General features: G+C 34.5%; 1 protein-coding gene across 4 annotated transcripts in view; it reads right to left on the bottom strand.

Moving 5' to 3' along the window:
* Nucleotides 1-88: 88 nt before the first annotated feature.
* The window catches only part of EML4 (EMAP like 4), a 144,282-nt gene continuing 116,910 nt past the window's right edge, over nt 89-27,460 (bottom strand). For all 4 annotated transcript variants that reach the window (XM_012540246.3, XM_012540247.3, XM_031950406.1 and 1 more), the window contains 6 exons: nt 23,474-23,562; nt 17,912-18,009; nt 9,792-9,879; nt 9,164-9,262; nt 3,967-4,097; nt 89-2,868 (listed from right to left, as the gene is read on the bottom strand). In XM_012540246.3, coding sequence (XP_012395700.1) covers nt 2,410-2,868; nt 3,967-4,097; nt 9,164-9,262; nt 9,792-9,879; nt 17,912-18,009; nt 23,474-23,562 — 964 coding nt within the window. In that variant the 3' untranslated portion in view covers nt 89-2,409. The remainder of the gene's footprint in view (nt 2,869-3,966; nt 4,098-9,163; nt 9,263-9,791; nt 9,880-17,911; nt 18,010-23,473; nt 23,563-27,460) is intronic.

The raw sequence follows: 27,460 nt of genomic DNA, 5'->3' as shown, positions 1-27,460 counted from the left end.
TTTTTTTTTTTTTTGGCATGACAGTTTCTAACATTATTTGAAGAAACATTAACATCTTTATGTAGTCAAAGACAACACATTATTTTGATTATTTTATTTTATCTTCAAAAATTTCTGCCATGAGACAGGAATGCATGATAGAAATGGCTCAAACATCTTCACATGAAACACTCTGATTCAGATTTCATTCACAAGTTTTCTAAAAAAACATCTACAGTTTTATAATCCCACCCATTTTCATCCATTATCACAGATTTCATTATCCATTAAACAGTAGTTGCCAGCAATTGAAAGTTGTAAGGCTTTCTGCATATTAGTAGTGTTTTCTGAACTACCACACGAGAATATCACAATTATAATTTTCATCATACATGGCAACCCCACAAGGTGACAGATGCTTCCAAACGAATCTCCCTATTAACCACAACAACTCTGCACCTCACAAGCTTAATGATATGCTTTTCCTTTTCTCAGTACTACTCACTCATCTTACAGTATGTTCCTTGTAGGGAATTATATCACATGCTGACCTGATGGTTTTTAATCATCATTACTAATTGGCAAATGTCTGAGTCCAATACTGGTGCTCTCTGATAACTATGTACAGAACATATTAGAAAACATTTGGGTTGCTTGGACTCTCTCTTCTTTTGAAGAGAACTACTTTGAGGTTTTCTTGAACAGATGTAAACAAAAGGAGATACACATATACACACACAAACATATGTATATCTGTTGATACAGAGTATTTCAAAGTGTGTTTACCTATATATATATAGATCTATGCAGATACACAGAATAAGTGCCTGTGTTCACTCATACAGCCACATACAGCACATGTGTATGTGCTCATGTATGCATGTATGTTGCAAATGTCCTTTTGGAGGCCACTGGAGTTTTTATATTATCAAATGATGACTAAATACCTGATCTGCAGCATTACTCCTGAGAAGATACTAGAAGGGAATGACAGTTTTGATGCACTTTGGAATGGCACAATCACGTAAACGCTTGAACATTTAAGACTTCTTAACTCATCCAAAGTTTTAAAACATGATCCTACTGAAAAATATCTGAACAATGCAGCAAGTAAAAAACACAACAAAAATTTTATATAATCAAAGTATAAACAAATACATAGAAAATGCATACTTGTCAGTAAATTTTTTAAAAGTAGGAAACATATGTAGGGAAAACATAAGTCTATGACAAAAAATTAAATTTTTTTTTTCAAATGCACAACAATAAATGCCATGATAGCTCATAAATGGCCAAGAAGCTTATCACATCTCTGAACAGAGGAAATTACCATGCATGGAAAAATCTGAAAAATCTGTCCTACACCAAAATCATGATTAATAACTAATCATGACTAATAAGGCCAGTAAGAAGAATTTGTAATTTATTGATGCTTTAGTTTCACTCTAAGAAGTTACACTTGTTAAAAAAAAAAAAAAAAAAAAAAAAAAGGAATCCCAAGCACCAATTACATAATTTAAAATTTACTGCATATTTTCCTCAACTAAATTTATCTAGGGAACTATTCAAAATTTAGTTTTACTGGTAAGTTCAAAGTCCTTTCCATTCATATGATTGCCAATCTGGATGGTCTGGAAAACTGTATAGGTCAATAGAAGAATCCATTGTCTTTGATAACCACTGAATTTGATCTTTATGCAGATTAACCCAATTTATTAATTTTATTAGGTAATACTTTATATTTAAGTAGATAGATGTAGGGAATAACATATCTATTCCTTGCTATAACTTTCTTTAGAAAAAAGCAGAATGCAAATATATCTGGAATCTACTGGTAGTGTAAGAAAAATTGCATATTTGTTAATCAAGAAGGCAGTGCTATTTGCACATGGCATTACTGTAATCGCCCCCAATTTTTAAGCCCCCTTTTTTTCCACATAATAGGATGGGGGTAGAAAAAGGAGCAGCTCAATGAAGAGTTCACTTTCTGTTTTTTTCTTGCTACACTTGAAACAACAGCACAGTATATACTCATAGATACATTTAACAGTGCTTTTGTTTTTTTTTTTTTTTTTTCTGGAAGTTCCTGCAGAAAACACTTTCAGATAATAAGTGATTTATTTCAGATCATAATAATTGCCATTTCCCCCCAGTATTTACATTGTGTCACTTCCACACATAGCAATCTCTGAAACAATGAATGTTCCAGTCTTTTCCTACTACTAACTTTGGCCAGTTTTCAACAAACATGAAACTGAAGGTCAGCTCCATTCTGGAGATAAAAGGTAAGACTACTGAAGAAAGCAGACCACATGGAAACCAACATTTGGAGTGATGTAATTCTCCATTACTCCCCTTCCTGTTAGCTCAACTTTCTCCTTGTTGCAACACATACATCAGATGGGAAAAAGAAATCATCTGAAGCTGAAATTAAGAAACTGGTGAATTCTGCTGGTCCTCAGGATTAGGTGACTCACTCTGTTCTTCCCTGGTGTCATTGGAAGGCTCTTCGTAATTAGCTTCACCCAGGTATTCACTGCTTCCTTCACTCTGCCCCTCACTCTGTTCTTCCACCTGTTCCAGATCATTCTCAAGGGGTGTTGAACAATCACTCATTCTTTCATTTTCAGCAGCGTCACTGAAGGGTTGCAAGGAGGGAGGTGGTGTGGGAGTATTTGGTTGTAGGACATTCTCATTAGTAGAAATGGGTGCTTTGGTTATAGCAGTATCTCCTAGAGTCTCATTCTGAGGCAAACATAACTTCTCTACAACTCTCCACTGAATGATACTCATGTCTTTTCCACCAGTAGAAATTAAGTGGTTGTCATTATGAGTAAAGCTGACGTTAGTAACATGACTGCTGTGACCACTGTACTTGTGACTTGGTGCCTATTTGAAATAAGAGAAAAATTAAACAAGTTTTTTTTAATAAATCTGCTTATTGTGACAACAATTGACTAAGGGAAGGAATCTAGCTTATGTAAAAGAATAATTCTCATCACAATCACTACTAATCGGGATCCAAGAGAAACAAAATTAATGAGACATCAATTCTCTTTTCTAATAACTGGGCAGGATGAGAGAATAGTTTGAAGGGATGATGGTAATGTTCATTATTTTAGTCCCAAAAGAAAAAAAATATGCCCAAGGACTGCCTTATTTGAATAGCTTATACACTCCCAAGGGCAGTAATAACATTCATGATTACATATGCTAAAGCATAGTCTTAGTCTTTAGGACTTTTCTAATAACTATTCTTTTTATAATTAAAAAAAAGTAATAGTATTTTATTTTTCCAAATACATGTAAAGATAGTTTTCAACATTCATTTTTGTAAGCCTAGATCCCAAATTGTTCTTCTCCTTCCTTCCTCTCTTCCCAAGACAGAAAGTAGTCTGATACAGGTTAAGTATGTGCAATTCTTTTAAATATTATTTCCGTATTTGAAATGACTATTCTTAAGAAGTCCGAAAGATCTAAAATCACCAAAACAAATCAAGTCAAATCAGAAAATCTGCTAAGCCCCTGATTGCTAAGAGGTTTCTGCCAACACCTAAAAAGAGGAAGTTCCAGTTGTTTCTTTTGTTGCCTACTCTCTCTAAGGATGCCCTTATTTTTCAGGCAGCAAGAAGAGGACGAAGGGAGGAAAGGACCGGCATCTTTTTGTGGCTGTTTAAAGGAAGAGCCAGGTAACTTAGTGAAATGGAAAGCAACCAGAAAACTAGTTTTCCTCAAACAGCCACCCAAATCAGAAATGCATTTTTTTAAAACAAAAATGTAAATAATATTTTTTTCCAATTACATTTAAAGACAATCTTCAGTGTTCATTTTTTATACGATTGAGTCTCAAATCTCTTCCCTCCCCAAGATAGCAAGTAATTTGATATAATTATACACATGCAATTGTGTAAGACATATAGAAATATACTCTTGAACAAGTAGCCCAGTAGCCTCTTCTAAGATCTGCTACACAGAAGTTGAACCTACCTTTGGCTTGGAACAGGGATACTGAAAAAGATGGACCTTGCAAAAGTCATCAGCAACTGCTATCACTTTTCGGTTATGGGATCTCACTAGAGCATTGATATCTGTTCCATCTGATCCTTCCGGCCAGACTCCTTACAACATAGAAACATGCAAATGAAGGTTAGTGTGAACAATATACTATAAGTATTATTTTAGAATCTACACTAATGCTTCAACATTCTGTGACTATCCATATGATTACTCCACTCACTGATGCATACTGTAGCTCTTTACAACCTGGTAAGTTTTTTGGGAACTTTGTGGCTAAAAAATATATCATGCGTAGCCAACAAAATGAATTCTGAATGTATCTAAGCTGGTTCTCAGACAACAGAGTATGATCTGTGTACTCTACATCTGTCCATCAATGTGGGCTAGAACTCAGACTCAATGGCATTAGAATCAAGAGAACTCAAGATGACCTTTCTGCCACCAAAAGATAATGGAACAGAGTTGAAGTGGAGGATCGTATAAATGTAACGTGTCTTTTAAATTTTGGTTTTAATTATAAAATTACAATTAAATAAATGACTAAATCTAAACACTTAGCTGATAAGGCAATGAAGTTATTAAAGTATCTTTAAAGTCTCCTTTTGTTCTATAATCCATGATCCTAAATTTGGATGTTATCAAAGTTGAAAAAACTACATGTAAAATCATGAACAGTAACCAGTAGGTGGTGCTAATAAATAGCTTTTAAAACTAGTTTCTCTGAATTCCTGATTAAAAGTTAAAGAGAACACTTGAAATGTGTTAAATAAAGTATCAGCTCTATCAGCTCCTCCCACTCAAAATTTTCTTAAGTTCAGCTGTTCTATTGTTCTATGACTTTGGAACAAGCATTTATGATGCCTTTAGGAAGCTAATAACTGAAGTAACAGATCTGTGAGGCCATGAAGATGGTAGGAAATGGGTGCAGAAAAATATTTAATATCTTTCAATTTTTACTTCATTTGAAAAGACTTGGGGAGGGGGCAAGATTTTTAGGATTTATACAGAAAACAAATACCCATATCTCCACTCCATTTCGGGACTCTCTCTCTGAGTACTTAAAAGGAAGGGATGCCTTACCAGCTTTACTACTGAGCAGAATGGAATAAATAAAAAGCTAGAGAAGAATGAAGAGCTGCCCAGAACAGAGAGGAGGCAGAAACCAATTACATCAAATTCTGTACTGTTAATGCCAGTATTTTAGCCCTCTTTTCTTCCTCAGAGTGGTTGCTGAGGGAAACTTGACAATCTTTCCTTTTCTTTTCTCTTTTCCATCTCTTTCTTTTCATATTTCTTTTCCATCTCTTTGGATGGAAGGAGATATGGGGAAAGGAAAGTCAATCCTCCTCCAGACAATTGTGAAGTAGGATGAAGTTTTTTGAAAGCTCTTAGGGTTTGTTTAATAATTACTTTGCTGCTTCAACAAATAATTTGGCCACAAAGGAAAAAAAAAAAAGCAAATAAATCTGTGAATGAAGGGAAATTCCAAATGCAGGAAATTGGGGCTCAAAGAGTAGAATAAGAAGATCTCCTCTTTTGGGCTCTTGCACTCTATCTTCTATCTTCAAGGAGGCTGTCTCCCTAGCCACAAAATATCAGTCTTGGTATTCAGACTGGTGTTCAGGTCACTGAACAACTCCTCCTCCCTAACCTTTCCACATCTAGCACTTTGATTTCTTTGTGGCTGCCCTCTTTTGGACTTCTCCAACATGCCCCAGAACCTTTTCATCCTGCAAGATCACATTAGGCCTGATACTTATCTCCTGAGGACCTTCTGTCCCACAGGCTTCTCTAATTGGACTACATAGGAGAGAGCTTTTAGAACCTCCTTTTGAGGAAAGGTATAAGGCTAGTTACCTGTTTCTTATCCAGCTGCAAAGCTTTTGGACTTCTTTAGCTTAACTCTAAGCTAGCTATCTCCTCCCATCCATACTTTGTAACTTCCTTTTGTGTAATGTTTTCCCCCATTAACCTGTAAGCTCCCTAAGAACAGGGAATGTTTTCCTTTTGTATACTTGTATTTCCCAGGGCTTAGTATGTATCCGGCCCATAGTAGAGATGAAAAATATTTACTGACAGACCACCTCTGGTAATTTTAATCAAATCAAATTAGCATTACACTTTTGCTCTCTGATTCCAGTTATCAACCCCTGCGACTTATCTGACCCAGAGTGGTCCTCACTGGCCCTTATCCTATATTCATTAGAATATAATTTCCATTTGTATCCCAAAATGCCTCCAGGACAGTACCTGGCACATAATTAATGCTTAATAACTTCCCATTCACTCATTCTTCCAAGGATGAAGCCAAGGAAGGAAGGCACCCTGCTGTGGCTCACTCTGGGATGGAGTTGTAAGGGCCATGAGATGTAGTAACCAAAATATACTATATCACCATTCATTAATTCGGTAGCATTACACTGCTTGGTTGATTGAGGATAAATAACGCCTAACAAAGTTTGAAAAAAGTAGTTCTGAAAATGCCAAAATCAGGAAATTTATATCTGGCACTACAGAAGGCTCAGGAAATGTGTGCCGATGTTTCACAAAACAGAAATGCAGAACGTCATGTTGACAGGGACATCAGATGGCAGCTTTCTCATCCATACCTGAACATGAATCCATACCTTGCAAAACCACAGCAAACCAATAGTCTTTATTAAAGAACTCGCTATGGAGGAAGTGTCTGGTATAGCTTCCAGGGATCTCATTCCACTTCTAGAAAGATCTTGCAAGTTCTCTTTTTGGAAATTTTTTTCAGATTAAGGCAAAATCTGCCTCTTTGCAACTTCTACTCATTATTTCTCATTCTGCTGTCTAGATCTACACAGAACAAATGTAATCTCTCTCAACATAAATGGCTTTCAATTACTTCAAGCTATTATAACCTTCCCAAATTATCCTTTTCCAGGCTAAAGATCTCTAGCTCTTGACAAACAATAAGGACTTAATAGATTTGGCTAGAGGCAGGAGACAGGATGTTGAGTTTGAGGAACAGCAAGTCAGTCTGGCCAGAATGTTGAAGGGGTAAAGAGGTGTAACATGAATTAAAGTCAGAAAGAAATGTTGGAACTATACTGTGAAGAGTTTTTGTGTTCAATTCTAGAAACCAATAGGATTCTTGTGCTGTAGGAAAATAATTCTGACAGATGCATGGAGGAGAGACACTGCCAGTTTGCAGGCTGTTCACTTGAGAAATACAAAGAGGGTAGTGGCTGAATAGAGAGGAAAAGGATGGATATGAGAGATGTTGTAGTGGAAAAATCACCAAATTATGGCAACCAATTAGATATCAAAAGTGAGAGAAAGGAAAAAGCTGAGGATGACACCGAATTTGCAAATGTGGGTGGACTGACAAATGAAGGTTTCAGAAATAGGAAAGTTTGGAAGGAAGACTGGGTTTAGGGGGAAGATGATGAGTTCTGTTTTGGACATATTGACTTTGAGTTGTTTACAGGGTATCTAATTAGCTTGAGTTGTGGAGATGTGATACTAGAGCTTGGAGAAAATACTAAGATTGGACATACAGAATTGGGAATCATCTAGATCAAAAGATGATGAGTGAATCTCTCTCTCTACACGATAAGATCACCAAGAAAGAAGAGACTGTTCTTGGGCATATCTGATTAGGGAATGGCACATGAATAATGATCCAGAAAAGCAGATTAAGAAAGGCTAGATTAAAATCCAAGAGAAAGAATATGGAGGACACCAATTAGACAAATCTATTTATGCCTTCCTCATCTTATACTTGTAAGGTCTGTTTTCTAAACTCAAGTCTGAGATATATAACCTTTAAAATTTTTACTACCCTAGCTTTTCTAGCCTAACAAAAACAAAATCATTTTAGACCTTGACTCTAGCTATTTCTCTTTGTGTCATTTGCAATGTTTTTATGAACAAGGGATTGGAAGCCGTAGTATATACAAAGAACATTTTGGTAAGGGAAAGCAAAGGGAGAGGTAGAAAAAGCTGATGTCTAATGGTCATGGGAATTTTGGAATTTGTGGATGATGGCAAGATCAAGGATCTGACTATCTTGGTGTGTGGCTGAGAAGGGATAGAGAACTAGATTGGATCATAGAATGTAAAGAGAGTGAGGATCTGAGTAGTGAAGATATCTGAGGGAGAATCAATATGTACACTGATATACAAAGTTTAAAAGAAAAACTATGAGCTGGGTCCTGAATTCACTGAAAACAGAAGGGGAGTAACCTGGGGATCTGCAGACAAGAACAATCAGGATTTTGACTGATGAATTGCACAAAACTTGAAAGAAGCTTCTGTGTGATGATGGTGAGGGGGAACCTAAAAGTGGCAACAGAGCAAGAAGTATTCCAACTTTCCTGCCGCAACAATGAGCAGAGGGGACACTAAGTAAAGGTGTAGCCAGTACTAGAAAGGGAAGTCAAGGAGAATGTGTTGTGGAGATAGGGTGGAGGTAATAGGAAGCCAGGTTTCAGTAATAGCTACAAGATGGAAAGCATGAGAGAGGAAAAGATTTAGGATGAGAAGAATGTTTGTTGCCTAACAAAACAGACATTCCAGAAGGCACAGTGGAAGGGGCTGACTGGTATATGATTGAAAATTTGGGGTGGGAGCACTGAGGGGAATGGGAATAAGTAACTGGGTGGTGGGAGAAAGGGAATGGCGTTCAGATAACCTACAGGTTTCAGAACCACTGGGTTATGTAGGTTATGACTAAATAAAAGAATGTTCAACAGTGATCTTTTTGAGGGATGAAATTATCATGATATCAAGGTCAAAAATGAATTACTGTCATTTTGAGGGACAGTACTTTAATAGGTAATTGGACAACTTAAATCTTACATTATATTTGCTTTAGCATACATTTGTACCAGGTTCCCAAATCCTTTTCTACTTTTTTCTTCTTGTTCAAGTATACTCTGTGGACAGTATCAATTCTTTTTCAGTCTTATATCTTATCTTTTCCCTTTCACATTTAATGGAGAAAACAGTGTTCTATAATTCCCAGCCAACAAAAACACCATTCTTTTCATCCTATTTTATTCAGTTTCCATGAATTTCAAAAGTACAAACTTCTAGCATTAATATAATCATGCATATTTTATTCTACAAACTTAAATAATATATATATATTTTTTCTTTTGAAAGGCCTCATTACATAAGGAAAAATGTTTCTTACCAAAGACTTGGAAACCTAATACACAAGTGTAAGTTGTCCAGTCAATGTCTTTGCAGTCAGAGCGATTTCGGATTAGTTTGCAGCCACTTGGAATGTCCCCTTTAAATTGAGAAACAAGAAATCTTGATGGAAATTTGTTATTTATATTTGTATTTTTAATTTACACACTTGAAAGTAAAAAAAAAAAAAAAAAAAGAAAAAGAAAAAATATTTAAAAAGAAAAGCAAAGAAAGTGCAGGAAATATTTACTTTGAACTTTTTTTTTTTTTTAAACTAACCTGTATATTATTTCCTCTTGAGGCTATTCTCTTTATCTTTATTCCCACTACTCAAATTACAAACTTCCATCAATTATACACTCAAATTACAAACTTCTATCAATTATACTCTTCTCTAGTTCTAGAAGGAAATGCTAAATTCGTAACTTCTTAGAACAGTATTTTTGGTTCAAAGGTACATAGGAATACTAGTTTTTGGTAGTCAGCAAACATTCACTTCACAAATCCAATTTTATTTAATCTGTTAATTATCATCCTTAGATGACAAAACCTATATTTTATGTACATGTGTGTATAATAGATACACAAGATATACATGTATATGATATATAAATTCCATTCATACTTACAGTATAGTATCTCATAGTCTCCTGAGTTGGACATTATATATTTGTTGTCTGGGGACCAGTCAAGGTGTGTAATATAGCTGGAATGTCCCTTAAAGAATAACAAAAAAAGTCAACAGAAAGCATTATTAATTCTAGAATAATATTTTAAGTATTCTTGAATATTCCCCTATAATATCCTAAATGTTAGAATATTTGTTGAGATACAAAAATGCCAAAATGAAGTTAAGTATGAGATATTTTTCATATCTATTTAGCAATCTCCTCCTCCAAAAGATTCAGGAATCTAAAAGAATTTGGTGAACTAAGAGAAGTGGCTCTGGAATTGAGCAAAGAAATAGTTTATAATGATTATAAAACCTATCAAAGCCCCCACTAATGGCCAACCAGCTGCCATACAAAGAGCTGGTAGGAAAACCAGCTTAGCTGAAGTGACAAGATACCTGAGAAAGAGAGCGACAAGTGGCAGGATATTATAGGCAAGTCAAACCACTATTATTATCACCACTCTATCTTCTTCCTCCAATCCTGATAGAGAGAACTCAGGGCCATGAACTCAAGAGTCTTGAGAACAGTGGTATTCTCCAAGCCACCAGACCAACTTACAACATCATAAGACATTTTAGAGAAGGAGTCCCTTTTCCTCAACTTCACCAACACAATGCTGACCAATTGTTACCAATAGACATATAATCAAAGGAGCCTATGGAAGTTGGCAACGCCTTCTCCACTCTTCTTTTTGGTCAGTTTGCAAATTCCTACTGCTGAATGACCAGCTCAATTTAAAATGTGACTGTGCTGATGAATACAATTGGCAGTAGTGTCTAACAAGGAATTCTTAAGACGATTTTAATGTTAGAAAGATGAAAAGACTTAAATGAACTAAAGAAATGTGAATAGTAAGCAGAAGTAGGAAATGAAACCTACAAAAATGTCTATAGTAATATAAATGTAAAGTACATGCATACATAAAAATCAAACTGGATGTTACATAATGACTGACAAGCAAGGCTGACCCTTTTAGGTGAAGCATACAAAAGAAAGATGTTTTCCAAAGATGTTCAATAATGTCATGAAATATGTATCTATAGGTATACATGTATGCATACATATATGTATATACACCCACACACAATAATCTCTCTCCTTGCAATCCCCTCCCCTCCTATAAATTGTGAAGCATTCCAGATGTTCTCATTTGAGGATGACACTGTACAATTCTATAAAGTCTTGCAATATTAAAAGGATTTCAACAACAAGAATTTCGAATACTCAAAAACACACAAGAAATTAATCCAGGAAAAAACCAAATGCATGAAAAGAATTGTCTATTATTTAAACATTATCATGAAGATGGATGACCAGTTCATCCAATTAATTAGTCCATCAGCACACATATCTTAGAAAGGTAGTGCAGATGGGTAAGAATGAACAGGAGAGAGAGACAGAATTTATCAAGTTGTCCAGTTTTTAATACTCCTATACTAATAAACAAAAATTCATTTTTTGGAACACCAACATTTTCCTAAGGGAAATGGTATGTTTTTGAATTTTGGACTAACAATCTTAAAAGAATTAAAATATGAGTGACAAGGCTAAGGTAGAGACAGATGCATGGTTGAGAGTAAGCAGGGTGCAGTATGCATCCAAAAATGACTTACAAGAAGTGGCATAAGATGTGTTTGTAATCTAGTAAACGTATGTTCAGAAAGAGAGGTAGACTAGACAGGTTTTAAGAGGTAAGAATAACCCAAACTGATATAGCCCAAGGGCTGGACAGGTACTTATATGTAAAAACACCTAGAAAGTCAACTTTGGAAAATATATGGGAGAACACAGTCAAGAATCATTTCTAACAATCATACAAGAAAATTTTCTGGAATTACTGAGATCCAGGGGCAGAATCTATATGTTGCCAACAAAGACAAATCTTTCTTTCCAAAGCCCTTTCAACAATGGCTACTTTCCATTTTTGCCATCTCTGTCAATGTGAATGATATCAAGAAGAATCTCAGGACTGTTTTTAATCTTAATTTCTCTCATTATTAGTGACTTGGAGCATTTTTTTTTTCTTCACATAGTTGATAATGATTTGCAAATTTTTTTTTTTTTGGAAGTTGCCTATTAGTATCCTTTGACCTCTTAGCTGTGGGGAAATATCGTCTATTTTTGATGAAGACATGCTGGCTCTTTATGATTTCCACTTCCTTTTCAATAAGTTTCCTAGTCAGTTCTTTAAATAGCACCTTTATTTTTAATTGCATCTCCCTAAATAAACAAATAGGTTATAAGCTCATTGGTTTAAAACCTCTATTCTCCTATTCTCTTCCCTTTGGGGTGGGGTGGGGTGGGGGGAGAAGAGATAGGCCCTGGGAGGAAAAAATCAGAACATTTGACCTTCAGTTCTACAGTATTTTTTAAAAATCCTGAATACCATTCTCCCAAAAAAGTATTTTTTACATACAAAGAACATAAAAAGGATGAACTGTTAACAAAGCAGAACACACAGAAAGGATAACCATGAATCTATTTGATATGGTCTGTGACTTACTTAAAAAAAAAATGTATATTTTATATGCATATCCATATACACATATTTCATATTTTCAATGATATTTAAGAACAGCTAGATGGCACAGTGGATAAAGACACTGACCTAGAGCCAGGAATATTTGAGTTCAAATCTGGCTTTAGACATTTACTAGCTCTATGATCCTAGATAAGTCACTTGATTGCAGTTTGTTTCAGTTTCCTCATCTGTAAAAGAGGGATGATAATGTCTTCCTCCCAGGGTTGTTGTGAGACTCAAAGCACTTAGCATAATGGTAAATTAAATGGGAAAATAATTGTAAAGTGCTTAAAGGCACAGCACTTAGTATACAGTAAACATTAAAAAGGAAAAAATCCTCCTACAAATAAGCAATCAAGCAAAACAAATCTATAAGATGTATCTCTCTCTTCTGTTTCACTGTATCATCTCTGTGCAGAAGATGGGTAACATGTTTCATTCACAGAACCTCTGAAGTTGTAGTCTGTTATTGCATTGATGAAAGCTCTCAATACTTTCAGTTATTTTCCTTTAGCATGTTGTTACTAAATAAATTATTCTCCTACTTCTGCTTTCATTCTGGAATTTCATGGAATTTCTCCAGTTAGTCAATAATCATTTATAGTAAATGCCTACTATGTGTTGGACACTGCATTAAACAATGGGGATACCAAAAAAGACCAAATAAAACAGTTCCTGCTCTCAAGGAGCCCAGTCTAATGGTGGAGACAACATATTAACAACTAGGTATAAATTATATACATGATAAATTGGCAGTCTTAAGAGAAAAGGCACTAAAGTTAGGGAAGACTGGGAAAAGCTTCTTATAGATGGAATTTTTAGCTGAGACTTGAAGGAAGTCAGGAGAGCCGGAAGGAACAGAGAGAGAACCTCAGATAAGGAACATCTAGGCAAAATGTATAAAGTTGAGAGAGAGAATGTATTGTAGGAAAAAAAAAAATTGAGGAAGCCAGAGACACTGGATTACAGAGTGCCTACAGACAAATAAGTTATAAAAAGCTGTAAAACTAGAAAAGGTCCAGGTTATGAAGCGCTTTGAAAGCTAAACTAAGATTTTATATTTGATCTTTGAAGAAACAGCAAGCCATTAGAATTTAGGAAAATCCCTCTGATAATGGATTGAAGGAAGCATGTATAAAGAAATTTATGGCAAAGAGTACAGACAACTGCGATAGTCCAGTTCTGAGTTGATGAGGAACTGCACCAGGTGATGACAGTATTAGAGAGAAGGGCTCAAATATAACATATGTTACAAGGGTATAATTCATAGGCCTTTATGTTCACAAACCAAAAATGTACTGAGCAGATATTGATAGGACTCTGCTTTAATTTCTAATTTAAAAAAATTTTCTCTCCTTTTTAATGTTTCTGTGAAAGTGAAGTTTGTTTTCAACCATTTCCATCTTTTCTTTTAAAAACCTTATCCTATTAGGTCTCTTTCCTTGTTGATTATGATTTTAATACCTAATTTTCTATATGTGTGTGCATACATACATATATGCTTAGTTACATATGTTCAACCTTCCTTTGGTTCAATTCAGTTTACAATAAAGTTCATCTGATTAATTTCCCCCACCCTTCAACCTTCCTTCATGTTTGTATACTGTTATTTCAGTATGCCTCAGTTGAAATAAATAATGTTCCCCTCTTCCCCCCCTCCCCCCCCCACTGAACTTTCTATTGTCACTTTTTCTTTTCTACTGTCACTATCAGAACTGAACCAAATTATTCCAGGTCAAACCAACTCCCTCAATTCCCTCTGAAGACATGAAAGTTCTAAAAGGAGTCTAGTCTCTTCTTCCTCTCTCACTATGTTAGCACTTCATTACCATCTAGTTCCTCTTAATTGATCAAACAAAATTTACCTAAATTTCTCTTAATTTTTTTGTTAACATTTCAAAATTTCTATTCTTCTCTGGATTTTTTTTTAAATTAGGAAAGCTTCCAAATTCTTTACTTAATTAAAACTCACTTTCCCCTGTAGGATTATACTAAGCTTTGTAGGATAATTTATAATCCTTTTTGCCTTCTGAAATACTGTATTCCAAGATCTTCTCAATAAAGGCATAGATAGACAGGTTTTATGGGCTACACATAAAGGAACCACAATCAGGTTCCTTAGTATATGAATTCTTTTCTTCCCTGTGTGTGTGTGTGTTGATTATGGCTGTTTACCTTTGACCTGGAAGTTTTGGATTGATTCTTGAGACTTTGCTGGGTTTTTTTCAGGAGGTGATCACAGGATTCTTTCTATTTTCATTTTGCTTTTTAATTCAATAGTTTTGTCTCGTTTTCATTAATGAGCTCTTAAACACAGTCCTCCAGATTTTTAAATCATCCTCATTTTCAGGGAATCTGATAATTCTCAAATTATTTCTCCCTAACTTGTTTTCCAGGTTGTTTTGATAATAGGCATATTATATCTTTTTTCCTCTCTCCAATCTTTCAATTTAATTACTGGCTCATTGAATCATTAATTTTCATTTTGTTCTAAACTACTTACTCTTTCTTTAATCCTTTCTTCCAATTCTTTCATTTTAAAATTTTCTTATTTCATTTCTTTCAAGTCTTCATCTAGTCTTTGCAGAAAAACCTATCCTGACCCTCTTTTTGTACTTGCCTTGAGTCAAGCAGGATTCTTTCTGGATCTATAATAATTCTTTGTAATGGCCGTTTTCTTCTATTTATGCTTCTGTCTAGTTTTGGATCCCGATTGGGCCTTTATGCCACAATTAGGCTCTGTTTCTTGCAGAATTTATTGGTTCCACTTGTATTGACTTTCCTATCACAGCATGTCTAAACTAAGAGCACTGATAAGTTTTTGGTTACTCTGGAATGCTAAGGTTCAAAGTGCTGGATCCTTAGAATCTCTATGTTATTTTAGTACAGAGTACTATAGACCTCAGAAGTCCTATCCATGGGCGAGATAAGCTTTTATCTCAAAAAAAACGAAGGCTGAGAAGAAATGCAGTTATTGAGATCTAAGTTTACGTAAAGTAAACTGTGACTTTTCAACCTAACAATGGCATACTAATAAATAGAGAGGCACACAGGAAGCAAACTTATGAGTACAATTTGTATACTAACTACAACACAGTAATAGCACTCATTCAGTGGTCAGGCTAATGATAATGACAATCTCATTCACCTGAAATATAGCTCAGACTATTGACTCAGAAGCAGGTGAAAAACTCTGAACAATGAGTAAAGAGCCATCATAAATCCAAATATCTATAGCAGAGGAATATAGCCAGTATTAAGTCAAGAGTTACAAAATTATAAGTCTACCCATACAATTAAAGTTAGTTATGCTCGGCTACCTGATCTTTTACAGTAGTTTAAATTTTCTTCTAGGCTATATGTATCCAGTTATTAGAAGCTGGAAGGGGAAGGAAAGAAGAAGCTTCAGAAAACAGTAAAATGTGATGGTAAACAGTAAGGAAGAATGGAAAAAGTGCTTACAAAATGTATGGCTTTCTGGCTAGGTAATATGGAGGGAAAAGCCATATAACCAACATTTCAATAATAATCCCCGAGAACAACAATGTATCATAACAAAGTAATGAAATTACCATGTATAATGAAGATCTCAAATCATTTAGAAAAGTTTAGATTATATTTGCCAAAGACTGTTTTAGGAAAGATAAATATTCTAATAAAATGGTCCCTGAGGGTTGGCATTTTTTTTTTAAACTGATTTTAAATGAAAGATCTGAAATAATAGATACATGGTAAATTACTAAATTTAGACACTACACTATTATTATTTTAAGTAGTGGGATGGCAACAAGATGAAGACAAATTAAGGTTTTGAATACTGTATGAGTGGAAAATAGCAGATGACTTCCAAGTTTTGAGTCTGAGTAGCTAGAAGGATGATGATGTATTCCCTAAAATAGTGAAGTTGGGAGAAGAGAGAGGTTGCTTTTGGGGGTGAGGGTGGAGAAAGTGAGGTAGAGAAAAAGAGAGGTATGAGATAAAATGCAATAGGTATTAAAAGTTTTAGAAGGGAACTCAGAAAGATTAGAACTGAAGTTATGGGAATACATAAAATAGCCTGGGAAAGAATACAGAAAAGAGAAAGGAGCTTAGGCTAAAGTTGGAGTATATGACTAATTAAGGGATAAAAGGAAGAAGATTAGTGAATGATTTTAAAAATGAATGACCAGAGAAGGAGGAAGAGATAATCATAAGAGAGGAATTTCATGGAAATCAAGCAAAGAGAAAGAACATAGAGAAGGAAGTAGCATTTATAAGGCAGTAAAATGGTGTGGAAAGATTCAGATAAATGCAGCCTGTAAAAAGATATAAGTGACCTTGGAGAAAGCCTATTTTTAGAAGAATAATGGTAATTTTATAGCTATAATCTCAATGATAATTACTTTCATTATTTTTTAATTTATAGTCTATTAAGTGAATAAAGAATTTCTAAATTAACAAATATAACTGCTGCTTAAAGCCTAAATTACATTTCTATTTCTATTGACAGATTTTGTCTAAAAGTTTAGAGATGGTATGGCTTCCAAAAATGGGCATTAATATGTGAAAATACAATAATTCTTTTAGACTTATGTCCAAGTTTACAAATAGAATTCTGTGTGTCATGATGCATAAAGACAAACATCACAGAGTTCCATCCAAATTTATTTTATCCTTGTTCCTTAAAAAAAAAAAAAAAAATGGAAATGTTAATATTTTCTTTAATAACTATCAAATTGTTTTTTTAATAGCAATGGATGCTATGGATTGGTAATTTATCTCCTTAAACTGAAGACCAAGAACTCATTTTTTATCTGCCTCTCAATACTAAAATATTTTCTTTTGCATACTGATAACCTTAGCTTATATGAGAACCTGATCTTGTTTGAAATTCACTTAAACCTTAAGTACTGACTATATTTAAGGTGCTGTAGCAGATATCAGATATTTAAAAGCAAGAACAAGCTACTTCCCACCCTTATAGAGCTTACATTCTTTTAAGGGAAATACACTTATAAACATAAATACAAGGAAATACAATATTGCTTCTTAATTATCTTATTATCCAAATTATTTGGATATTAAGGAAGGGAATGGACACTGGCATTTTTTTGGCTTTCCTTTTTCCTTTAATTTTATTACTCAGAACATTAAAAACAATCTAAAATTTATAATTTCCACACACATTGTGGAATACATAATTACAGATGAAATTGTGAATCACTGAAATTGGCACTGTAGCACAAAGACAATAGCCATTCCCTACTCTGCTGTATAATGTCAAAGAACATTATGGGAACATTCATATAACACAAATATTAAAATCTCATATGTATACATATGTAGATTTCCTTTTAAAAGTAAACATAGATACAATTCTAAGATATACAAATTCTACCAAGGTAATTTCAGAATTTATCAATATGGATTCATATCTAAAAATTTGTATTCAACAATAATTACTGTTAAAAGCTGTATAACAAAAACATCTACATTTTTTAGTAAAATTTTAACACCTACTAATGTATATGGACTACCTTAACATTAAAAAAAATTCACATTCTATGCAACTTACAGTGCATTTTCCGTATCTGCTATATTTTCTTCCACTTTCTGAGACTACATAGAGGTAAATAAAGTTGTCATGGGATCCTACAGCAAGGAAGGTGCCATCTACAATGAAAGGTGAAAAGATTTTCATTTACTCCTTATTTCAATGATCTTATGTACAATGATATGCTTTCAATTCAACAAACATTTAACTGCTTACTCAAGGGAAAGCCCTGAAATGTGCTCCCCTCCTCCCTTCTGACATCTGTTTTCTTTTGAGACTCAGTTTCTGCATGAGCTTTTTCTGGTCTCTCCACCTTGTATCTGCTTTGTATTTGTTTGAATAGAGACTTCTAGGGCTGAAGCCAAGATGGCAAAGGGAAGCCAGGAAGCTGCTTGAGCTTTCCCATTTTCCCCTCGAAAACCACATGAAATCAAGCCTCTGAACAGAGTCTGATGGAATGAAATCCGTTTCCAGCTCAAGACAGATCAGAAGAACTTCAAGAAAGGTCAATCTCACTGGGGTGAAAGGGTAGTCAGCCCAGATCAGACGGAATCTGAGAAAACCAGTGAAAGGGTCTTAATTACAGCAGATCAGCAACTAAGACCCTCGACCCTGGCTGAATAGAGAAGACCAGGGGGACAGCTTCCGGCCCCTGCTCAGAAGGCAAACTCTGGGAAACCAGGCTGTATCCTGAAAAGAGCAGGCAAAGCTACCCCCTGCAAACACAAGGGGGCGCTGTGCTCAATGCCAAGGCTCCGAGCTGCACAGGAGACTTGGGACGGTGCCCCTAGGAGCAGAGCTTGACAATAAAAATAAAAAGGAGGAAATACCAAAAGAAAATGAGCAAGGAACAGAAAAGAGCCTTGACCATAGGAAGCTACTGTGGTGATAAGAGCAGACCAAAATACAAATTCAGACAAGGACAAAATGTCTACAGAGGAAATCTCAGAGTGGTATGAATTGGTCTCAAGCCCAAAAAGCCTTCTTAGAAATGCTCATAAAAGACTTCAAAAGGCAAATAAGAGAGAGAGAAGAAAAAAAAAATGAGAGGTATGCAAGAGAGTCAACAGTTTGGAAAAGAAAGGCAATTTCTATTTGTTTGGATAGGGATATTTTGTATCCATATACCTCTATTAGAATAAAAACTCCTTCAGGGCAAGCACTTTTTCACCTCTCTTTGTATGTCCAGCCTCAGTCACCAAGGAGAAACTTTGTGTTCGATTAATTCAAAATTTAAAAAAAAAAATTAATTCTGTAACAGCAGGGACTAATCTTTTTTATTAATCTTTATTAATATAAAGATGAGATACACTTAACAAACAGCACAAGTCAGGAAATATTAATTAGTAGAACAGATTAAATTGAATGGCCTAAGAAATTCTAAGAAGGGATCATTTCTTGTTGGAGTATCATATAGTTGGCAGTGCTAGAGTTTGTCTCTGAAGAAGGAAAATTAGTTAACTACATAAAGATGGAGGATTGATTTGTTCTAGGAATGGAAGATGGCTAGTGCAAAGAGCACTGAAGAGAGCAAAAGAGGAAATCAGGGAATAGTGAATAGTCCAGTGTGGCTGGATTATTGAATGCAACAAGAAGAGTACCATAAAATAATGCTGAAAAGGGACTAGAATGTGAGGGTTCTGCCCTCATGCCAGCATAAAGAATTTTAACTTTATTCAATAGGCAACGAGGAATTATTGAATGTTTGTGAATAGAGAAGAGACAAAATCAGACTTATGCATAAAGATTATTCCCACAGTGGTGTAGGATTGTACGCAGAAAACAATTATAATCCAGGGGATAAGAGACAAGGCTTTATTCTAGGATCACAGCAGTATGAATGGAAAAGAGAAAAAAGAAAGCAAGAGAGAATACTTGGCAAATGATTAGATATGGGACGGACATGGAGACAAGTGAGTGATAAAAGACAGTAAAGATTCAAGAATGACTTGGAGGTTTTAAGTCTGGGTGTCTGAGAAATACAACAGTGGGGAAAGCTCCTACAGAAAATTTCTGTTTTGAATTTGTTTACTCTGGGGTGTTAGCAGTACATTTTAGAATCTAGAGATAAGGAATTAAAAATAATCCAGAAAGAGATGAGAAAAGTGATAAAAACCATAGGAGTCAATATTTGTTTTTCAAGAGACAAGAGTATATATAAAGACAGAATTGAGACTGAAGTGTTGGAGGACTGTTGTTCAATTGTTTTTTAGTCATGTCTAGTCCAACTCTTTGTGATCCCATGGGGTTTTCTTGGCAAAGATACTGGAATGGTGTGCCATTTCCCTCTCCTGCTCATTTTATAGATAAGGAACTGAGATAAACAGGCTTAAGTGACTTTCCCAAGGTCACATAACCAGTAAATCTCTGAGGCCACATTTGAGTTCAGAAAGATAAGCCTTCCTGACTTCAGGTCTAGGACTATCACTGTGCCACTTACTTGTCCTTTGGAAGACTTAAGGAAAGTAAAGCAAAGGGGAAATCAGAAAAGTAAGGAGATGAAACAGGCAAGATAAAAACCAAAGCATATAAGTTAAGAAAACATTAAGAAAAAGGTTAGGTCAATGATGACAAATAGTACTGAATTGTTAAGGAATTCAAGGACTGAGAGGAAGCTACTGAGTTTAGTAACTTTAAGTTCAGTAGTAATTTCAGAGACAACAATTTCAGTAAAACAGTGAGAAAGGAATCATTCTCCAAGAATAGGTGATTTAAGACATGAAGAGTGCAGACTAATTTCCTTAAACATTTAAGAGCAAAGGGGAAGGGGCAGCTAGGTGGTTCAGTGGCTCTGAAGTCAGGAGGACTTGAGTTGAAATCTGATCCCAGACACTTAACACTTCCTAACTGTGTGGCCCTAGGCAAGTCATTTAACCCCAATTGCCTCAGCAAAAAAAAAAAAAAAGAAAAAAAAAAGAGGAAAGGGGAAGAGAAATGTTGGTCAAAGGATATGAATAGACAATTTTCAGATGATGAAATTCTAAAATTATATGAAAAAAATGCTCTAGATCACTACTGACTGGAGAAATACAAATTAAAATAACTGTGAGGTATCACTTCACACCTCTCAGATTGGCTAAGATGACAGGAAAAGATAATGATAAATGTAGGAGAAGATGTAGGAAAATTGGGACAACTAATGCATTGTTGGTGGAGTTGTGAAATGATCCAAATCATTCTGGAGAGCAATCTGGAACTATGCCCTAAAGACTATAAAACTGTGCATACCTTTGATCATTACTGCATCTATATTCCAAGGAAATTGTAAAAGAGGAAAAGTACACACATATACAAAAGTATTTGTAGCACCTCTAAGTGGTAGCAAAGATTGGAAAATGAGTGGATGCTCATCAATTGGGGAATGGCTGAACAAGTTGTGGTTATATGAAGGAAATGGAATATTATTGTTTTATAAAAAATGATGAACAAAATAATTTTAGAAAGGCCTGGAAAGATTTGCATGAATTGATGCTGCTGCTCAGCAAAACAAGCAAAACCAGGAATACATTGTACACAATCACAGCAAGAATATGTGGTGATCAACTATGAAAGACTTGGGATTGCTTTGGATCCTGAACTACTGAGAAGAATCAAACTTTGGATAGAAAATGCCATCTGCATCCAGAAAAAGAACTAAGGATATTGAATGTAAATCAATCAACATATACTATGTTCACTTTTTTTTTTTAATCTCTCCCCTATGGTTTTCCCCTTTTGCTCTAATTTTTCTCTCCCAACATGATTCATAAAGCAATGTGTGCTAAAAAATAAATAATTAAAAAAAAAAAAAAAGGAAAAAAAAAGGAAAAGAGTAAAGTGGAAGAGTTCTAAAGCGCTGGCAGGCTCACATGAAATTTTTTGAGGAGCAGCATGTTTTTAGGCCATGGAAAGCTATCACTCTGAAGGAGGACACTGAAGATGAAGGGGAGAGTGGAAGTGGGAAGACTGACTGATGGAGTAAGGGGAAGTTGGAATAATCAAAGACACTGGAAAAAGAGGTTGGCTTGTAAGATAGAAGGTCACCTTAAGTTTTATAAATAGAAGTAGGTGAGGATAGCAGAGGCTATGTTTTAAGGATTAACATGAGAGCTAAGGAAGCTTTTACTAAATCTTATCAATTCTGACTGTTATTTAACAGGGTTGACTAAATTATTCCAACAAAGCAGGCTCTTTAAGAAACAAAAAAAGGAGCCATTTGGTCTAATGCATAATAATTGCCTAGAGTTGTTATATCACTGATTGCTGTAAGAGTAGTATGGAAAAAAATTATTTCTAGAGGTAAACACCAAAAATAAATATGCTGAATGAATGCTACCAGTGCCAGAATAACCATACAACTATTTTGTTTATGTAACCTTGTATTCCTTATTCTTTTTTTTAGGGGGGTGGGGGGGGGGGGGTTGGTTATACTAATGTGCCTACCTACCACAATGGGTACTATTTACTCAATAGTAAATAAAGCTTTCTCAATAAAGCTTTTTGAATATTTTTAATAATACCTGTATTACTTTTTTTTTACTTAAAAAGACAATCAAAAACCAAACCAAATAAACAACAACAAAAAAACAATGAAACTTCTTTGGCTTATTATAATGAGAATTCTTTGCAACTCCATCACTTAAGGTAAACTTTTACTCTTTCATTGCATAGCACTGAGATCCAGTAGAGGGACAATTAAAGAAAGCCCTGAACTATTGGCTAGCTAGATAATTAAGGGAAAGAATAAGTCCTTAATATAACAAAAAGAATAGTCATTTTAGGCAGGTGAATTGGGAATAAACTGATTAATGAAAAGGGCATTACAGACTTTTAAGAAAGTATAATTACTACTCTCAAGTGCATTTTTAAAAAAATTGGCATAACTAAGGATATGCATATAATGACTAGCTAAGAATTTTATATTATTAAGAATTCTTATTAATGTACTGATCAAGGATTCGAAGGAGTAATGATAAAGCATGCCACTTGTGTTCCAACCTAACAGAGAAAGGTGAAAGACTTAAGAGAGGAGAACAGGACATATTTTTTGGGCACATGGCCAATGTGAAATCTGTTTTGAATGACTATACATGTTTGCATTGGGTTTTGTTTTTCTTTAGTTCTCATTAAGTAAGAAGGGACAAAGGGGTGGGATGAAAAGGTAGATTTTTGTGGGATGAAAAAATAAACTATGATTTGAAAAAGAATTATATGTATTTAGCAAAAAAAAAAATTAATCATTTTTACTACAGAATTTTCTTAGTTGTCTAATGGGATTTGAAAATCTCTTTAAAATGTACATATTCCTTTTATAGTCTCTTTTATACATTATTTACAAAGTGATATTTTGTTAAACAGATGTTTATTTGTTGATTCTAAACATGTGCATTCTAAATATGTGTTTGATTTAAAACCTAGAATATTACATTAAGTGAACTCTTTGAAATTACCTGGAACAGAACTCAATCTTATTTGGTGGGGAAACACATGCAAAGTTTAATAGCTCCACGGATCATAGGAAAACAGTCAACTTTATTTTAAAATGAAGACTATTCGAACATAGAAATGGGTTTAAAGTAATAATGCATGTTAAATATGCCTTACCTTTGGAATAGCGCATCACTGAGAGCTGCTCATTACCATCTGTATGGATTGAAACTAGATCTCTGGTTTCTGCATCTAGGACAAACCACCTGTTAAGAAATTACAGTCCAATAATTATTTAAGTTATACAAATTCAAAAAAGAAAAATTTATCTTGATAAATTTATAGTTGAGAATTCAGGATATAATACCAAGGAAACAATTAGAAAACAATTACGTGTTACACTGCAAGATACAGAAAATAACTGTTATAAAAATATTTAAGAGAATAGAAAAATGTGACCCCTAAACTTCCTGGCTTTCTGGGAAAAGGTAGGACTTGAGTCTCATTTCAATGGCTGAATAGTATTTGAAAAAGGAGAAGAGAAGGGCAGGGAGGAAATTCTCGGACAGGAAAGCAATATTAACAAAGGATAATGATATAGATAACAATCATGGCATACTTGTGGGCAGGGGCTGGTCTTAATGTATAGGCAATGGAGATGGCCATTCATGTAGTATGATTTCAGAAAGATCTCCTAATACTTTTTCAACCTATTCACTGATGCTTAAAATTTCCTTAAAACAATAAAGTCGTTTCATTTCACCAAAAGTAGAAATATGTCTTAAAATGCTATGCATTTGGGAGAAATTACATCATAGAATGGCAAGAGCAAAAATTTTAGTTCTAAACTCTGCTATTAACCGTGTAATCTTAGACAAATCATAACCTCTTGAAAAGTTTACACAAGAATAAATTATATGTATCAGAACTTTTCCCAAAAGCACATTTGGTAGGGGGAAAACATTATCTGAAGAAACATTAAGAAGAGGGAAAAACAATACAGAAAAGAGAAGCTTGGAGTGGGGAAGACAATCTTAGTCTACCTTCATAATTTTTGCAAACTGCCAAGCCTTATATAGAGGACAGCAAAGAAACAACTGTCTGTAGTAAAGTAGTAAAAGATTAAAGCTAGATAGGCTAAGGAAAGTCTGGCAGAATATAAATATTGGGCACTATGAAGTCAGTAAGTTGAATAAGAGAATAACATGAAGAAACAGTTCTTTAAAGAAAATTTTGAACTGATAACTGATATACTGATACCTAAAGTACTAGAAGAAAGATAAAGGCAGGGAGATTGGAATGGAAAAATCACTGTCTTTATTTCATGTGGACAGATGGGGCAATCAGGAAAGAAAATGTCATTTTTAACCAAGTGAAAGACAATTTAATTATCTAGACATATCTTTCAAGCCCTTTTTATATCTAAAACTGTGATTTTACCTGCAAAAATCAAAATTACATTATTTATGGAATGAAGCAAAACTGTTTTCTTAATTTCTAAACCTTAAAAAACAATGAAAGTTAAGAAAAAAGCTCAGCTTTGTAATATTAAGTAGTCATGAAGCCCATGTCTAACTATCGAATAATTAAAAATGAATTGTAGCGATTTGAAAGCTATATATTCAAACAAAGAATCACAGCATATAGAAGATGAAGGGATTCAAAGGATATCTAATCCAAATGACACAAAAATTTCCCCTTTACAAGATATCTCCCCAGTAATCATCTAACCTCTGCTTAAAGATTTGGGCCTAACTCCCTACTGAAGTAACCCACCTCAATTTTAATCAGTTTTAATTGTTAGGGAATTTTCCTTATAGTTAGTCTGAAGTTGCTTTTTTCCAGCTTCTATTGTTCCTATTTCTGCCTTCTGATCAAGTCTAATACTTTTTTTTTTTGGTATGACAATCTCATCTTCCAGTTAGATTTCTCTTCTGCAGGCTAATTATTCATCATTTTTTTTTTAACTGATCCTCACATGGAATAAATTTGAGACTCTCAACCAACCTGATGACCTTCAATGTACATGGACACTTTCTTGCTGATATCTTCACTAAAATGTTTTGTCTGGAATTGAGAAGGGATTACAGATGTGGTCTGAATCCTATTAGAAGGGGAGCTTCTAAGCTGTTGTCCTATATACCTCTTCTATTTCTTAGAAAAAAAGCTGTTGATACTTGTTGCCTCTTCTTTCTTATCATTTGGCAACCTTTTAAATGTCTTTTGACTTGATCACTTAACCAAAACTGCTTTCTCCAAAGTCACCAATGATCTCTCAATCAACAAATCTGATGGTCTTTTCTTAGTCTCCACTTTTTTTGACCTGAACCTTTCTCTTTAGAGCTTCTCTTTTCTCTGGGTTTTTACATAGTACTCTGTCCTGTAAGTAAGAAAACAACCACTTATTGTAAATACTAAGAAAGGCAAAAACAAAGTCCTGGGGCGCGCTCTCTCTCATAAATACAATGTAACTGGAAGTTAATTTCATAGGGAAAGTCCTAGCAAGGTCTGTTAATTTGCCCAGGGTCACACAACCAGTATGTGTCAATAGTATTTCAATTATCTAGTCAGATAGAATTTATTTTGAAATAAACATTAATTTGAAGTGAAGGTTGTTTTTTATTTATTTTTGCCCTTGGTCATTTATTCATTCAATCACCAAGCATTTATTAAGTATCACCTTTTGCCAGGTGCTATACATAGAGCTGGGGATATGCAGAAAGGCAAAAAGACAGTTCCTGTCTCATGAGTTTTATGAAGAAAAGCAGAATGATGACTTTCCTAAGAGAAGAATTTTCAAAGGATTTTTAAGTAAAGGTTGAATGATTCTGTTGTGTATATTGTGAAGAGGAGTTCTTGTTTAGCTTTGAGTAGGATGAGATAGCTTCTGAATTCCCCTGAAATCCTATGACTTTGTGAAATTGCAAATTAATTTTGTCAGAAAGCAAAAACCTTATTACTAATACAAAAAACCCCAACAACAACAGAGAGAAAGTGGGAGAGGGAAAGGGAGAGAGAGAGAAAGAGGGAGAGAGAGAGAGAGAGAGAGAGAGAGAGAGAGAGAAAGAAAAGTTTGGCTAGATAATAATACTACAGTTTTTATTTCAACTCTTTATAGGCTGACTGTGAGGTTCGCATGCAAGAGATGTGTTTAGATCAAATTTCTAAGGTTTTCTCAAGCTATAAAATTCTCATTTTATTTTGAACCAAAACAACAATCAGGAGAATCATTACATATCTAATTCTCTGTACATTCAATTTAATTAAAATGCTAAATTTTATTTAATATATACTAGTTTTTTAAGAGTCTGTAGCTGTACAGCCTAATTTTATATTTTTACAATGTGGTCACCTGATCACAATTTATAAAATAAAAGGGAATGTTTTAAAAGTTACATTGGGTTGGTCATTCAAGATATCTTTTAATTTTCCTTCCTTTTCTTCCCTCCCCACATTTTCATCTTACTAGCCACTTTCTAGATACTATGCTCTGGAAAAATCATTCCTTGGAACTTCAGAACTCCCATTCCAGGTCTCCTGAAATCCTGACTAGTGAATGCCTTACTTTATCAAGTCAGCTGTCATACATATCCTCCCCTATTTTTCAGTTCTAAAAATAATACAATGAAATCAATACCCTTATTGCTACTAGAAGGTTGTATCAATCTGTTCTCCTCTGATTCCATTCATGATTCCTATAACTTGCCCACCAAAACATTCTTTCCTATGTCCTATTCCTTATGTGTTGTTTCCCATTATTAGGGACAGCCAGGTCTTATGAAAGACCTAATCAATAAACAGCTCAGACAAGCTTGAATTCTTGAAAAACAAACTCTTTCCCAATTGAACAAAAAACAGACTTCTCAAATCCTACAAAAAGATATGATGTAAGTATAAAGACATAAATGTTACTTTGAGCTTAAGTCCTACCAAAACCAACCACTGATAAATAAGCAGCTGTGGTGAATATAAGAAAATACATTCTTTTAAGAAGTTTAATTCTAAGAAGTACTTTATTTCAGACCTACTCACAAAAAACTAGTTTGGGCGTAGAGTCAAGAAGACCTGAGTTCAAATCTGGTCCCAGACACTTACTAATAATTATGTAATTCTGGGCAAGTCATTTTATCCTGTTGACTCAGTTTCCTCATCTGTCAAATGAGC

Source organism: Sarcophilus harrisii, chromosome 2 (genome assembly GCF_902635505.1).
Source record: "Sarcophilus harrisii chromosome 2, mSarHar1.11, whole genome shotgun sequence".
NCBI classification, from domain to species: domain Eukaryota; kingdom Metazoa; phylum Chordata; class Mammalia; order Dasyuromorphia; family Dasyuridae; genus Sarcophilus; species Sarcophilus harrisii.
This window is presented reverse-complemented; position numbering and strand designations above follow the sequence as displayed.